At 47.4% G+C, this 15,836-nt stretch overlaps 1 protein-coding gene across 11 annotated transcripts in view; it reads right to left on the bottom strand.

The window, feature by feature from the left end:
- Positions 1-15,836, bottom strand: part of LOC104996249 — a 354,524-nt gene that overhangs the window by 269,300 nt on the left and 69,388 nt on the right. For all 11 annotated transcript variants that reach the window (XR_826152.1, XR_826154.1, XR_826153.1 and 8 more), the window contains exons 4-5: positions 13,278-13,372; positions 10,658-10,754 (exon numbers count right to left, since the gene is read on the bottom strand). Coding sequence is in view for 6 of the 11 variants with exons in the window: in XM_010850429.1 (XP_010848731.1) it covers positions 10,658-10,754; positions 13,278-13,372 (192 nt within the window). In the remaining 5 variants the exon portion in view is untranslated. The remainder of the gene's footprint in view (positions 1-10,657; positions 10,755-13,277; positions 13,373-15,836) is intronic.

The raw sequence follows: 15,836 nt of genomic DNA, 5'->3' as shown, positions 1-15,836 counted from the left end.
TTCCAGTAGTCATGTATGGATGTGAGAGTTGGACCATAAAGAAAGCTGAGCGCCAAAGAATTGATGCTTTTGAACTGTGGTGTTGGAGAAGACTCTTCAGAGTCCCTTGGACTGCAAGGAGATCCAAGCAGTCCACCCTAAAGGAGATCAGTCCTGAATATTCACTGGAATATTGAAGTATTGAATATTGGAAGTATGGAATATTGAAGCTCCAATACTTTGGCCACCTGCTGGGTAAGATTGAAGGCAGGAGGAAAATGGCATTACAGAGGATGAGATGGTTGGATGGCATCACCGACTCAATGGACATGAGTTTGAGCAAGGTCCGAGAGTTGGTGACTGACAGGGAAGCCTGGTGTGCTACAGTCCATGGGGTCACAAAGAGTCAGACAGGACTGACTGACTGAACTGTACTGATGACTGTTTAAGAAAAGCTGTACTGTCACAAGAACATCTAGGATGATAGCGGTACTCTATTTCTTGATTCAGGTCTTAATTACAAAATTGTTTGCATTATAAATATTATTAACATTCTGTATTCTTTTTTGTTTTTGCACTTCTCAGTATGTGAGATATAATTTCATAATAAAATGATAAAATTAGTAATAATAATAAAACCAATCACTGGATTGTTGAGTGATTAAATCAGTGCATACATGTAAAGTACTGGCAAATAATAACATTCATATATTAGCCATCAATTAGATTTTATTTGACATTAATTCATAGTCATTAGGAAAGAGTCTGGAAGAACATAGAAACAACAAAACCATCAGTAGCCACTATCCTGAATGATGTTTTTTTGTTGTTGTTGTTTTTTTAATAAAAGTATGGTTGATTTACAGTGTTTCAGGTATATAACACAATGATTCAGTTATATATACATGTATTCTTTTTCAGATTTGTTTCCATTATAGGTTATTACAAGATACTGAATTTATTTCCCTGTGCTTCTTGTTCTTGTTGTTTAGCTATATTATATGTAATACTGAATAACAAGGTTGCAAAGGACTTTTATTTTTGCTGATATTCTAATCTTCCCACAATCAATACAAGTTAAAAACAAACCTACAGTTCTAAGGTTAAAAAAATGCTTTAAAAAAATTTTAATGTGCATACTGTTTCCATATAACACATGGAAGAAAACTGGGGGAGAGAGTTTATAACAAAAACAAAATAGCAGATCCTACCGGAAGTCTGACTTTTCTCAGTGTCTCATAGTAGTTAGTCGCGTGTGTCCCACAGCCCATGGTTCTCAAAAAATATGGAGAGAGCATGGGGTGGAACACAGCCGCGCAGGTCAAAAAATGTAATGGAGATATATTTTTAACCACACATGTAATCCCATGTCCAAATATACCTCATACACGTAGGTACATATTACCAAAGAGAGGAGATATTAAATGTAGGTTAAATCTAGTTATGGGAAGGTCCTTGGCAGGCGGTAACCAAAAGCACAGAGACCATTCTGTAAGTTCCCCACAATATGGCTCCCATGGCTGTCCCAACCCCAGCGCCTCCTGCGGACCTATGGCTGCCTGCCTTCTCCCACTGCCACCACCTCCCTCACTGACACCAACCATAGGGAACGCTGAAGACCCACGACAAGCCAGGCCAGCATCTAGAGGCGCCGGGCATCCTGCCCCTGCCTCCCTGAGGCTCACCTGCCAGCAGGCTGTTGCAGGGGGTGGGCGGGTTCCTGCTGCCCTGGACCCAGGCCCCCCCGCCTCCCTCCACAGGCAGGGTCCCAGGCAAACCGCTGCTGGAAAGCTGCCCCTGATCCACCGGGCTCCATTACGTGAAAATAAAACACCAGCCTGTTCTGGGCCTGCCCAGCACATTACTGGGAGGAAGCTATAAAAGCTGCCAACATGGGTTACCTCAAGCATGTTCCTTCTCAAATATGCCGGGAGCGAGGCATGGCCTTTCCTCTCTTCCCCGCCTTCCATCTTTGAGGCAAAGGCTTTCTGTGTCCTGTTTATTGACATCCTCGCCTCTTGGCTGGTCCAGCTGCGCCAGAGCCAGTTGCCCTCCTGGCCATTCAAAGTGCCCCCGTTCCGACCTACTGCCTGTAATGCGCACTTCCAGACCGCACAGCCCACTGACTGCTCAAAGTCTGGCTCTGAAACCAAATAAAAAGCTTTTCATTTACACTCCAGTTTATGTGCAGCAGCTCAAAAGCCTTATTTTCATGTCTTAGGCAGCTCCCACCTGAATAAATTCGCTCTAAGTGCCACTTTTCCTTTTGTGGATTATAAAGCAGTGAGGAGGGCTGAGGGATGGCCCTGCAGGATGCCACAGGCAGGCAAGGATGCAAAGTGACCCCTTGGAGACCAAGACAACTGATCGATGCCAGGACCCTCGACAATGCACACCACAGCCCTGGAAGGGCAGAAACCACAGCTACTCTCAGCTTTGTCATAGTTGAAAGCACAGCCCTGCCCAGTCCTGGTTCCAAATCCCAGCTCTGCAGATTTCTCAGTGTGTATCCTTGGGACATGGGCCTGCCTTAGAGCTTATTTCTTTACATATAAATAGGGACAACACCTCAGGGAGGGGCTACTCTAATGACTGAACCTGACGATAAAATACATAAAGTTCTTACCACAGTAACTGGCACATAGAAAGCCCCTGAGAGATAGCATCCATTATCACTCAAATTCATTTTTAAGTGTGTGAAGGATGTACTTGATGCTAGGTGCCAGGTATAAGCAAAATCAACATGGTCCCTGGCTTCAAGGACTCATAGGGCAAAGGGCAACAATCCTAACCCTTTGGGACCTCTACTACAATGGCTGTGCACACACAAGACAGGGAAGGAGGGCTAAACCTGCCTGGGAAGATTTGGAAACAATGAATGTCTAAAACATTCAACTCATTTAAGGCTGATGTTATCTGGTGGTTTCCAGCCTGGTCTCATTTCCCACCTATCTCTCCCCGCCGCTCCCCCTCCTGGGGGCTTTCCCACTATACCAGCCCCACCCTGCGGCCTCTGCCTGGGATGTGCCCCCCTCCCCCAACATTCCCATGATTGGCACCCTTGCTTCACTAGGGTTTCTGCTCACATGTCACCTTCCTGGTCACTCCAAAAAGACTTCTGTCCCCTTCTGCTGCTGTATTATTCTGCACTCACCAATACTGCATTCAAATCTATCTGCCTGCTTTTTTATTGTGCACCTTCTCCACTAGGATGGGATCTCCGTGGGCATGGGGACTTGGTTCATCGCTGTGAACTCTGAATCTAAAACAGTGCGGAATCAAATTAATGAGCCACAGTTAGAAACTGGGGACTCCTCACCCGTAAAGCACGAGGCTAAGAGTGTCATGTACATGGGCATTTAATCCTTACCACATACTACTGACCTCTTCTGCTGGGCCATCCCCAAGAAGAGTGGAGGTGAATCACTCTAGGAGTGCCATAGCCAGCCCTAGTCTTCCCCATCATCCTTCCAAACTTCTGATAAACAGCTCCCAGGGAAACATCCCAAGAAGTAAGTTAAACCCAAGGTCTCTCCTGTATCTGAGAAGCTTGCCCTCCAGAGTCTGCCCTTCCTAAAGATCAGAAAGGGCTCCACAAGTCCTACACAACCAAACAGCCACCATGTATTAGATGCTTCTTGTTGTGGTTTAGTCACTCAGTCGTGTCCAAGTCTTTGCAACCCCATGGACTGTAGCCCACCAGGCTTTGCTGTCCATGGGATTCTCCAGGCAAGAATACTAGATGGGGTTGCCATTTCCTTCTCCAGGGGACCTTCCCAGATCAGGGATGGAACCTGCATCTCCTGCACTGATAGGTGGGTTCTTTACCCCTGAGCCACCAGTTAAGTCCGCATTGGCTACTCATGTACAGACTTTGTCTCACATCCTCCCCACACTCTGCTTCATAGTCATGACCCCTCAATCTAGAGGGGAAACCAAGGGTCAGAAAGGTTAACTCACTTTTCATGAACACACAGTTAAGAAGTGTCAGAGCTAGGAATCTGAAACCCTGGTTTGTCTGATTTAAAAGGCCATGCCATTACCCACTATTTCGCCAGTGCCTCTGGGTGCCCACACGGGTTCTCCCCTAGCTTGGGTCAGCCTCCTGGGTCACTGATGGTGCACAGCAGATCAGAGAGCATGAGCTCTGGGCCCGACAGACACACTTTCCCCACTTCCACCAGCTGGGTCCTGCCCAGGGGCCACCGAAGGCTGGGTCAGAGGCTCCCTCTGCTTCACAGGAGAACTGCTCCAGGAAGGCAGAAGACAGGGGCTCTGCCAGCACCTAGCAAGTACTCAACCCACTTTAAGTACATGAGCCCCAAACTCTCCGTGCAGGTCAGCATCATCTGTGGACAAGTTATATGATTTATTAAAGTCTCAGTTTACTTTTCTATAAAAGAGATGGTCATTTACCTGCCTTCAGTTATTAGTCAAAGAGGTGAAACACGTCAAATGCTTACAGCAGTACCTGGCCCGTGAGAAACACTCAATAAATGTTAGCTTATCATTGCATCCTATTTCGTAACCCAGGAAACAGACAACTAGGAAGGCAACCAACTTGCTTGACATCTCTCATCTGGTTCAGGGATTTGACCCCAGCCTGCCTGACCCCAGGCCACTTCAAGGTTGACATTAACACACCCACCCAGTGACCAGCAACACGGTAGAGAGAAATGCTATGTTTCAGTAAAAAACTACAGCACACCCGTGCTGCTAAGTCACTTCAGTCATGTCTGACGCTGTGCAACCCCACAGACGGCAGCCCACCAGGCTCCCCCGTCCCTGGGATTCTCCAGGCAAGAACACTTGAGTGGGTCGCCATTTCCTTCTCCAGTGCATGAAGGTGAAAAGTGAAAATGACGTAGCTCAGTCGTCAGCACACCCTTATGGGTATCCAATTCTGGTCCTGCTCTTTGTCACTGACATAGTTTTCACCTCTTGGTAAATTGCAATTTTTACTTTGTTACCCCCCTGTAAATTGGATTGGATCCTGCCATCTTAGACATTTCTGTCCTCACCAAATTCTCCATTCTTCTAGTTTCCCACTTTTTCCCACCCTCCTGGCATGGATTCCTTGAGAACTACAACCTGACCACCCAGTTCCTTATCGGAAGTCCAAGCTGGTGGTGGCTGACCTTCCCCTCCAGATCTAAAGAAGTCTCACAAGCTGAAGCCAGACTACAATGTGATAAAAACTTCAAAAGACTCATCACCACAGCAGATCGTGAACTCTCTCATTTAAATGCCTGACAGTTCACACTATCCAGCAAACACCCTCCACTGCATGAGGCCAACAGATGGTTCAGCTGGTCCTGCATGAACGAAGGGTGACTGAGCAAGAAACGAACTTACACCGTTCAAAAGAAGAATGCACCCTCTGTCCTTGAACAAGAGGATGGGCGACAAAGACTCTCCCCTTGATCAAACTTTTGCTGGCTTCTCTGAGCCCAGAGCCCTCTTCTCAAAGGGCCCTGACCTTGGCCTTTCTAGGCAGGCCTACATAGCCCAGTCTTCGCAAGAATCCTGCTAAGTCAGTTCAGAGACAATCTCCCACCTCTGATGTGTCAGTCCTTGGCCTGCCTTTAGCAAGAATTCTGTTAGATCAGTTTAGTAAGCATCCCCTACCCTGGATGCCTCCTCTTAGTAATTTTCCATCCACTGAGGCCTTCATCCTGCTGCTTGGGGCTAAATCCCCACCTGTCGTTGTGTTCAGAGTTCAACCTGATACTGCAGTACCCCTACTGCAATACCCCTGAATAAAACATTCTTTATTATTCTAACAAGCATCAAAATAATTTTTTCTTTAACTACCCTAAGGCTTGCTTCAAGTAGGAGGGCCTCCCTTCCTGAAAATTCTCCAGTCATGTCTCAGTCAAATCCCATCCCAGATCTCCTGCAAGTAACCTTTCTCTTCTGCTCAGCACGAGCAAACCTCCAACAACCAAGGAGCTGCTTCCCTGCCCTATGGATCTTTGCCTCTCTCAGGCTGGCTGCCAGCCCACCACTTCCCAGCCGTCTATGCACGCAGAGAACACGAAAAAACAGAAATGCATTCCCCATCTGGAAACGCCTCAGAGCTAAACATTATGTAGGATGTGATGGTGTTCGTCTACCCAAAGCGAGACTAAGAGAAACACGGAGACAGGAGGAGACTGCTGCCGAAGGCCAGTGCGTCAGCAAGAGCTAAATTTAGCAACCAAAGCCTCTAACTTCATTCTTGTAGGAAGAAAGAGCAGCAGAAGAAAAAAATGTATGCACATATTTAAATGAAAAAACCTTTGAGAGAGGGAGAGAGTCCACATCCTTAGTGACCTGAAGAAATGCATGAGGAGGGACCACTCTTGGGGAGCCTGCCTCAAGTCAGGTGGGGGGGGTCTTTTGGACCCAGTGAACGCATGATACAAAGGAAGCTGCAGACTGAGAAATCTAAACATTAAGTGCTGAGGGCAAGGAGAACAGGTGGATTCCAAAAAGTTACCAATTCTGGAAAAACCCGTAACACAGGTTTTCAAACAGATTTTGTCTTCTAGTAGAGTGGCTAGTATAAAAATATACATCAAAAAAATAAATAAATAAAAATTAAAACATACATCATCTAGGCCCCACTGCCTCCAGGGAGGGTCTGGAAACCTGGGGGAAGAGATGGAGACATTCCAAGTGATGCAAAGTGGTCATCTGAGCACACATGGGGAGCCTCAGCTCTGTCTGTAGCCAGCTCTGCCCAGTTGAGCCATTTCCCCATCTCTGGGCTAAGGATAACTGTCTGTGAAATAACAGTACAGCCTGGCTGCACTGAGACATTATAACATACGGAGACACACTCTGTTCTGGATTTATGTGTGGGGAAGCTGGTGGACATTATCAGATTCTACCCCACTCCCACCAGAATCAAGACTTCTGCCTTGACCTTGATAAAAGATTCGTTATTAAGGGATTTCACCACGCTCTTAGAAATGTATCAGTTCCCACAAAGGGCTAATAATCTCACTGTAAACAGAGTCCTCATAAGTCAGTAAGAAAAATACAAGAACCTCAACTGGAAAATGAATGAAGGACCTGAGCAATTCACAAAAACATGCAATAACTTAATTCTAGGGGCGAGGGGGCAGAATGAGACTCCTTACTGGTAACAAGAAAAAGGACATAATTAAAATAAAAATGAGAGAGCTTTCCCCACATGTCAATTAGCAAGTTCCTAAAATCTCAATAATACCCAGCAAGGGCTGGGACTCAGAGAATTTCAAATCCTAGTGTATCATCAGTAGACAGCAAGGCAGCCTGACTTAACCAGGGGCAACCTGGCCAGATGACATCCCAAGCCACCTAATAATTCTGTGAGGGGAAGCACACTGACTGAAACGGTCACTATGGCCAGGAACCACAGTAACCATGTGCATGAGTTGTTTTACAACAGGAGGTCCTGGTAAGGAACACAGAACTAATAAGCCACCACCGACCGGAAGAGTTCATAGATCAAGAACTTCTTATTTTCAACATATGAGTCAGAAATCACTCAGCCATGATTAATAGAAGCCACCAAAGTTGACATGGGATGGCTTAAGTGGAGAAAAATGGAATTCATTAGCTCACGTTACTGGGTTGTCCGGAGCACACATATAGCTTCAGGCATGACTGGATCTAGGTGTTCAAACATCAGGGCTCTATTTGTCTGACTTTCTCCATTTAATGACCAAGATATTCACCAACAGAACCAATAAATTGCCTTGAGTGGAAGAAATTTTTCAATAAAAAAGATATTCGCCAACAGGCTTATATTTATACCCTATCAATCCCAGCAAAAGTACATCATCTTCCCCAAGAGCTCTGGGAGAGAAGTGCCGGGAAGGACTCAACTGGCTACATTCAACAGCCTACTCCTAGGGACACAGGGCAAAGGAGTGCCTTCCAGTCACACGGAAAAGGTATTCTCTTCCTAGAAGGGAGTGGGAGCTGCTGGAAAGGAAAAAAAACAGTTCCACCTTAATGAATCTCTCCCACTTTAAGAACACGTTAGTTTCTTGGCACAGGCATTCACTGGCAGTGGTAGGCATGAATGACACCATCAAGCTGGGGTTACTTTGCCACCAAGGCAAAATGAATTATTAGTCTACATTCAGACTACAACAACAATCTAAGTGAGAATGCATTTTTTTTAACTCATATTTGAGGTATGAGTTACATATAGTAAGATTCACCCTTTTTAGTAAAGAGTTCTACCAATGTTAGTGAATGCACACAGCTATGTGTGACCACCACCACAATCAGGATATAGAACATTTCCATATCCCCCACTCCCAGCCCCTAGCAACCACTGATTTGCTCTGAAGCCTTGTACCTGAGTACCATGAAGTTATATTTCCAGAATATCATAAAGTTCTTCAATGTGCAGCCTTTTAAGTCTGGGAGCAACCCACTCCAGTACTATTGCCTGGAAAATTCCATGGATGGAGGAGCCTGGTAGGATACAGTCCATGGGATCGCAAAGAGTCGGACACAACTGAGCACAACTTTACTCACTTTCTTTCACTTAGAACACACTTGAGATTCATCTATGTTGGTGCATGTGTCAAGTAGTTCACTCCTTTTATTGCTGATCATTGATACACCCCCCCCCAACACACACACACCCCATACCCCAAATGCGTAAATTTCCTATATGTACCCAGGAACATGGGTTACATCCAAGAGCAAAATAACATTTTTACTTTATTCTCGTGGCACTTTCATTTTAATGGTAAGAAACCAAAAATGGATAAACACACACAGTTCATCAGGAAGTAAGAAATGACATGAATCTAAACAGAGCAGGCTGGCACATGGAGGGGGTGGTGCCCCTGCAATAAAGGATCAAGAAGAGCCTCCGAGGGACGCACAGCAGGCAAGGCAGACACCTTACCACATTCCAGACAGAAGGAATCACCGGAGCAGAGGCCTGAGATCTAAATGGGCTTGGGGTGTTTGAGGAACAGCAAGCTGCCCAGAGGCTGCAGGGATCACAATCATGGAGAGGACAGGAGATGAGGTGGGAAGGAGGGCAGGGCCTCACAGACAAGGGTGATGAAACCTTTGTGTTTCACCCAAGTGAGATGGCTAACTGTCTAATTCAGACACCCCACACCCTCTGCCTTCTCCACACCAACACACAAGAGGCTGGGTCCTGCTGGAGACCTTTCCAGAGCCTCCCAGTAAGAGCCACAGCAAATCCCACCTCCACACCCACCACCTCCCCTGCTCTGACACTTCACAGAGCAAGCTCCTTGGAGCCTGCCTGCGACACCACTTGCTACCCACATACACTGGGTCCTATGTCTTCCCAGCAGGACCAGCTACATCCTTTGCCAGTCCCAGAAGGGACTGCCAGATAAAATGGGTTAACCTTGAATTTCAGATATACCATGAGTATTTTTTAATGAAAGTATGTCCCAGATACTGCATGGGACCTACCTGGGCCTCTCTTCCAGCTACTTTACAGAGGAAACAAGTATCAGCCTCTCCGTACTACACTCTCCACAGCTGCTTCCTCACCCACGCAGACAGTCTCCGCCTCAGCCCTGGATCCAATGCACTCCAGCCTACTCAGTTTTTTGTACCATGTATTCCCCTTCTCCTCTCTGCATCTTCAACTTCTGGTCTCCCAGAGGTCTACTTTTCTCCTGCAGTTCAACATGCTCCAGTCTTCCCCAGTTTGTTAAACCTTCCCTGGATCCTCCCATACTATTACCCTTCCCTCCGTGTTCAGATACTTTGAATGATGTATCACCTTCCCTCGACTTCCTCACCTCCCCATGTCCAGTCAACTCCCCACTCCCTGGCCGTCTCCTCCTGAACTCAAGGACACTGCTCTTGCTACAATCATCAGTGACCTTCTCAGCATTCAATTCTCAAGTGCCATCTTTCTCTCCATCTTAAAGCTCTCTTGGCTTGGCTTCAGTGACACCAAATTTCCTGGCTTACTCTATTGGAGACAGCTTCTTCACAGTTGGCTCCTCCTCCATATACACTGGGATCCTGACTCTCTGTCCCGGACTCTCCATGGACACAGTCCATGCTCACCCTCAGTGGAAACCATAGGGTCTACATGAGGAAGAAGTCCTCATCTCTCTACATTTCTCTCCTGAGCTTCAGATTCTAATGAATACAAGGCAGCTCCACTGTTACCTCCTTGAACTCAACATGTCCAAAATCAAACTAAACCAGGAAAGAGTGGACTCATATTCCCAACCTCCCTCACCCCTGGCATCACCTCCTATTTTCCATATGTGACTGGCACATCCATTAATCCATTTCCAAGTCACAAACTCAGGTTTCAACCTTGGCTCTTCTTCCTCCTTCTCTCTGATATAGAAATCCTATCAGTTCTGTTCTCTAAGTGTCTCTTGATTACATATATTCTCTCCCCTGTTTCAGTTACTGCTCTCTCCCCACTACTGGAATCTCAACAGCCTCCCAGCCCGGCCTGTTCCCAGTCTTGCCCCTTCTGTTTGCACCCAGCAGCCCCATCCCTCAAGGCCGCCTCTCAAAGGATAGACCAAGGTTCTCTCAATATACCTCAATCCTCAGCCAGACCACACCGTCTCTGGCCTCCCTCCAGGCTTCCGCACAGCCCGCTTCCTCTGCCCAGCGCCCCTTCCACCCCGTTTACGTCCTCACTCCCCAGCAGAGCTAGCCGACTCACCAGCCACAGCAATCATCAGTGGAGAGGGTGCCAGTACACTCGGGTTCCCTGGGTTCCAGCCACGGTCTCCCCACTTCACGGGTGTGTGCTTTTAACCCTTCAGGAAAGGAGGAGTGATAATTGAGAGGACGTCATTGGTTAGGTACCAAACCATCTCCGCTCCTTCCTAACAGAACCCCAAATCTGTTCAGGGGCCACATGCTCATTCCAGTGAACCCATCATGATTGGTATAACTTATAGAAACCTGCCTTCTTTTTGCCCGTGATTAATTCTGGCCAATGCAATGTAAGAGGAAATCTACAGAGGACTCTTAGAAAATACGACACTAGTCTTTTAGAACCAGGCAAGAGAACCCCCTGCTCAGGGCCCCAACGGGCAGGAGGGTCCCATTGATCACAGACCACAGGTACAAGTTAAACAACACATTGGCACCCCATCCCTCAGAGTCACACAGCATCATCCATAACCCTCAACATCTGCTTTGAAGACTAACACAGTTCAGGTCCCAAAGAAATACTTCACACCTCTTGCCTTAGGTCTTGAAAACAAAAGGTAACTGCGTCCAACGGAGAAGGTTGGTAGATGTGCTTTGGCCAGCTGAAGAGACAAAGACAAACGCTGCTGTAGAGTGTTGGGAGCACTTGAGAGCAGACAAATGAGCTTGTCAAACCCTTCCTCTCAGCACAAATACAACACGTTCTTGCAAAATGAGAAATTCAGGAAGGCTGAACGTCATGAGAAATTCAGAGCAGGAAGAATCTTCGTCCTTTTGGTCACTGGCCAGCCACTGCCAACCTTAGGCCCACCAATCCCAGATTTGTTGGTTGGTTATTTTTTTTAAGATTTTTTTGATGTAGGCCATTTTTAAAGTTCTTATTGAATTCATTACAATATTGCTTCTATGTTTTATGTTTTGGTTTTTTGGCCATAAGGCATGTGGGACCCTAGCTCCTCAACCAGTGTTGGAATCCACACCCCCTGCATTGGGGAGCAAAATCTTAACCACTGGATCCAACGCAGTCTCCAGATTTCTTGTTTAATCAACAATCAATGTCATTCTGATTAAAGCCACTGTAAGGCTTTGACTTGAGGTAAGTGACTAGCAAATTGCTCAGTTTTGAGTACTCACTATGAGCCAGCACAATGCTGAAGAGGAGGCTCTTGCAGCACTGCTCGGCACATAGTAGGGTGCCATGCAATTCACCATCTTAACTGAGTACTTTTCAGAGTTAAAAGAGGGTACATAAAAAACAATGTCAGAACCAGAGGACCTTACCAGGCCAGCTAAGAATTATCACGCTATTGTTAGCTCTTCTTCCCGTGTATTAACTTGAACAATATTCTCTGTTCCCCAAATCTTCATGAAGGGCCCACAGCACCCTTCAGGTGCTCTGCTGCAGCACTGCTCACAGTCTGTAGCTCAAGGATGTCTTACAAGTCCATCTACCTGAGCAGACAGCAGCTCTAAGGAGGTGGGGGCTGGGTGTGTTCTGTCCTCCACTGCAGGCACCCACAGGGCCTCCTGAAGAGTGGGTGCTCAATTTCTTCTGCAAAATGAACTCATCTGGTCTCTCCTGTGGATGCCTGCCTGACCCTGGTGATGCCACTATAGAGTGAAATGCCCTTACATTTTCATTTGGGTTCTGTGGGAATGGGTCCTTTACTTCCTTCACTAACATGTCCCCTGAAGTCCTAAATGCAGTGCCCAGGAGGTAACAGTACTCAGGCAATGCCTGCTGTGCTTCCAGCATCCTTTCCAACAACCAGGTAACACCTGGGGATTTTAACAACAGAGGGAAGGTGAACCTAGCATTCCTACTGCACTGTATCTAGTTATAACGTCTTGTTTCAGAAGATTGAGGATCAAGACGAGGGAACCCATCCTACCTAGGCACTAGGCTTTATTTCTCTCTTGTCATGTGACTTTTTTAAGCTGTGCTTTTCTGGCAGAAGCTCGCATGTATCTCACCAGATGAGGAGGAACCCAACTTCCTAGCCCCTTCCGCCCCCAGACATGGCTCTCCATATCATGAGATAGTAATCCATCTCTTCCAGCAGACCCCAGAGCACAAAATCCTCTCCCAAGAAGGAAAAGACCAGTCCAACACAGGCTTCAATGAGCTAGAAAGGAAGGACAGAAGGAAACACAAAGGCTGCTCTCTTTCCCGCCTGCCTTCTTTTCACATGCAATCAGCCCACAGTCCCTTTGGGAGTCAGATACAACGGTGGCCAAGCAGTTCAGCTGCCTCACCCCAGCTGCCTACCGCCATCCAACCCCACTGGCAGAGCCCCATTCCATTCTCCAGAAGAAGACGAGTCCTGCTCTGGACTTTCATGAGCATCAAGGACCAGCTGCGGTTTGGGGGCTAACATCCTACCAGCTGTCCAGCTGCCTGCAGCCATGCCAGAGACATCACTCTACTGGGGACCCTCCCCTGGCAGCCAATCAAATCCATCATGGCCCACTTTACATCACCTCTCCTATGGTCTGCTCTCAGGCAACCCGTCCTGCAGAACACAAGTGGTGGTGAAAGCCATGCAAATACTTAAACAGCTCCCATAAGACATTACCCACTTTGTTGTTCCCACACTGTGTGGGATTTCAGAAACATGCCTTACCTTTCACTACCCAGGGGGACTCTTTCTCCATCAATGAGGGATCCTTTTTCTTTTCCCCCTCATTAATGCAGATGTCACTGGAGCAGCCATTAAACCTAAAATGAAATTTTGAGGTAATTATCTGTCTTTAGACATAGAAGAAGGCCTTACAAGGTAAAGTAAATTCTTTCTGGAATTTTGTGGATTTTTATTCCTGACCCTTTATATCTCACTTTCCTACTTTATAGGACTTAAATTTTTTTTCCTGAGTCAACTTCACTAGCTAAAAAAAGAAACACTTCTGGTTGTGGGAGGAAGGGAGGGGGAAACAAGCAAATACAATGGGGTCCCCTGGCCCCCATCTGTTCCAAATCTTCCCCTCACAGGATGTAATGTCTAAAAAGCAAGAAAAATACTCCTTCCTCTTCCAATATTAGGCAGGATCTTGCATGCTAAGAGAAGAATGTCTGGTTACTCTGTGGGTTTTCATCTGTTTTTTAACTCACATATGGCCAAATTACCCTGGCCGCCCAATCCCATTTCCCCCTCTCCCCTAAAACCTCAGGTGCTCAGCAGGGCTCACGGCTAGCAAAGTGCATCCTGGTTTAGCCAAGGAGCCCCCACCCCTCCACACCACACCACCAACCCCTCTGGCACAAAAGATTTGCTCTAAGCCTCCCCAATAACTTCTGCAGATTTCTTAGCTGATGACCTGCCAAAGGGAAGCCAGGACCCCCCGAGGAAGTAGGCCACGTGCTCAGTTGCTCAGTTGTGTCCGACTCTTTGCAACCCCATGAACTGTAGCCCGCTAGGCTCCTCTATCCATTGGATTCTCCAGGCAAGAATACTGGAGTGAGTCGCCATTTCCTCCTTCAGGAAGTGGGCCACCCAGGAAGGTAAAATGAGTGGGCTCACTGGTCTGCACTTCTCCTGCGCCCTCATGTCCTGCTTCCAGGGACGACACAGGCGCAGATGAACACGCGCAGCCAAGGCCAGCGCATTCCAACAGGAAGGAGGTTCCCCAGTAGCTGCTACAATCCTACCAATGCCTTTCCAAGACAGCGAGAGCGCTATTTATAGGAAGGGGAGCCGACTGGGCGAGGCCAGTCCCACCAACCCTTCTTCCCAGCTTCTGTAGTTCTCCTTCAAATTAAGTGAAGAGGGCTTCCTCCCTGAATTACCCAATTTTTACAAGGGCAGAGCTCTCATTTAAATGACTGAGAAACCCTGACTGAGATGGCAAAGGATCTGCTTGATCTGCCCCTCCCTCTCTGGCCCTCCAGGTTCCTCTACTCTGGCCCCACAGCCACCTATGTTTTTCCCACATCATACACCTAGGATTTCAGAAACACTCCTTTCTGCCCTCCCTGACCCGCGTTCCCTCATGCATCTTGGCATGTGCTCCAAATTATCCTTCCTTCCTGCACACCCCTTCTTATCACAACCAACAAGACCCTGTGTGCTCTACCCTGGCGTGCTACCTCCTCCCTGCTGTTCCTCAATATGTCCCAGGGACTTTGCACTTGCTGTTGCCCCTACCCAGACCACGTTCTTCTGGGTGTTTGAAATTCTGGCTCCTTCACATGATATAAATTTCTGCCTTAAAATCACCCCCCTAGATGGGCCTTGCTCATAGAAACCATCTCCATTATTCTCTCCTTGCTCTATCCCACATGCCACACAAAACAGTCAAAAAAAATTTTTTTTAAGGGGAAGAGGAAGAGGAGCCCTCTTGGGATCAGCTCTCTGCTCTCTAAAACCAAGCCCAAAGAATGAACGTGCAGACATAGGAGTGGAAGGGGAGGGTGGAACAAATTGGGAGAGCTGGATTGACATATATATACTACGGTGCATAAAATGGCTAGCTAGTAGGAAGCTGCTGTGTAGCACAGGGAGCTCAGCTCAGTGCTGTGTGATGACCTAGAGCAGCGGGATGGGGGGATGCGGGAGGGAGGCTCAAGAGGGAATCCATCTAGTGTACTTATAGCTGATTCACTTCACTGTACAGCAGAAACTAACACAACATTGTAAAAGCAATCATGTGCGCCTGCTAAGTTGCTTCAGTCTTGTCTGACTCTTTGAGACCCTATGGATTGTAGCTGCCAGGCTCCTCTGTCCATGGGATTTTCCATGCAAGAATACTGGTGTGGGTTGCCATGCCCTCCTCCAGGGGATCTTTTTGAGCCAGGGCAATTACTCCAATAATAAAATAAAAATAAAACAAATTAAAAAAATAAATAAATAAAACCAAGCCCAGCTTTGTCCCCATCTTCCTGACTTTCTCTGCCCCTCTACGCCCAGCCCCCGCCAAAGACGCCATTTCTGTTGGCTGCCCTGCAAGAGGGTGATGGATTCCACAGGCCAGCCCCTCTCAGCTCACTTCTCCGCTCCCTACAAAATTAGAAGGCCAGCGAGGAGCAGAGTGAGCTGCCCGAGCCCTATTGCGCTCTACTGCTCAAAGCAGCGAGCCTGGGAGGAAGGAGAGCTCATTAGGCCAGAAAGCCACGCAGGGAGGCCCACGCCCTAGTGGCTGGGGGGGTCCAGCGGCTAAACTTGGGGGGGGGGGGGGGGGGGGGGGGG

Source organism: Bison bison, unplaced genomic scaffold (genome assembly GCF_000754665.1).
Source record: "Bison bison bison isolate TAMUID 2011002044 unplaced genomic scaffold, Bison_UMD1.0 scf7180017864291, whole genome shotgun sequence".
Classification (NCBI taxonomy): domain Eukaryota; kingdom Metazoa; phylum Chordata; class Mammalia; order Artiodactyla; family Bovidae; genus Bison; species Bison bison.
This window is presented reverse-complemented; position numbering and strand designations above follow the sequence as displayed.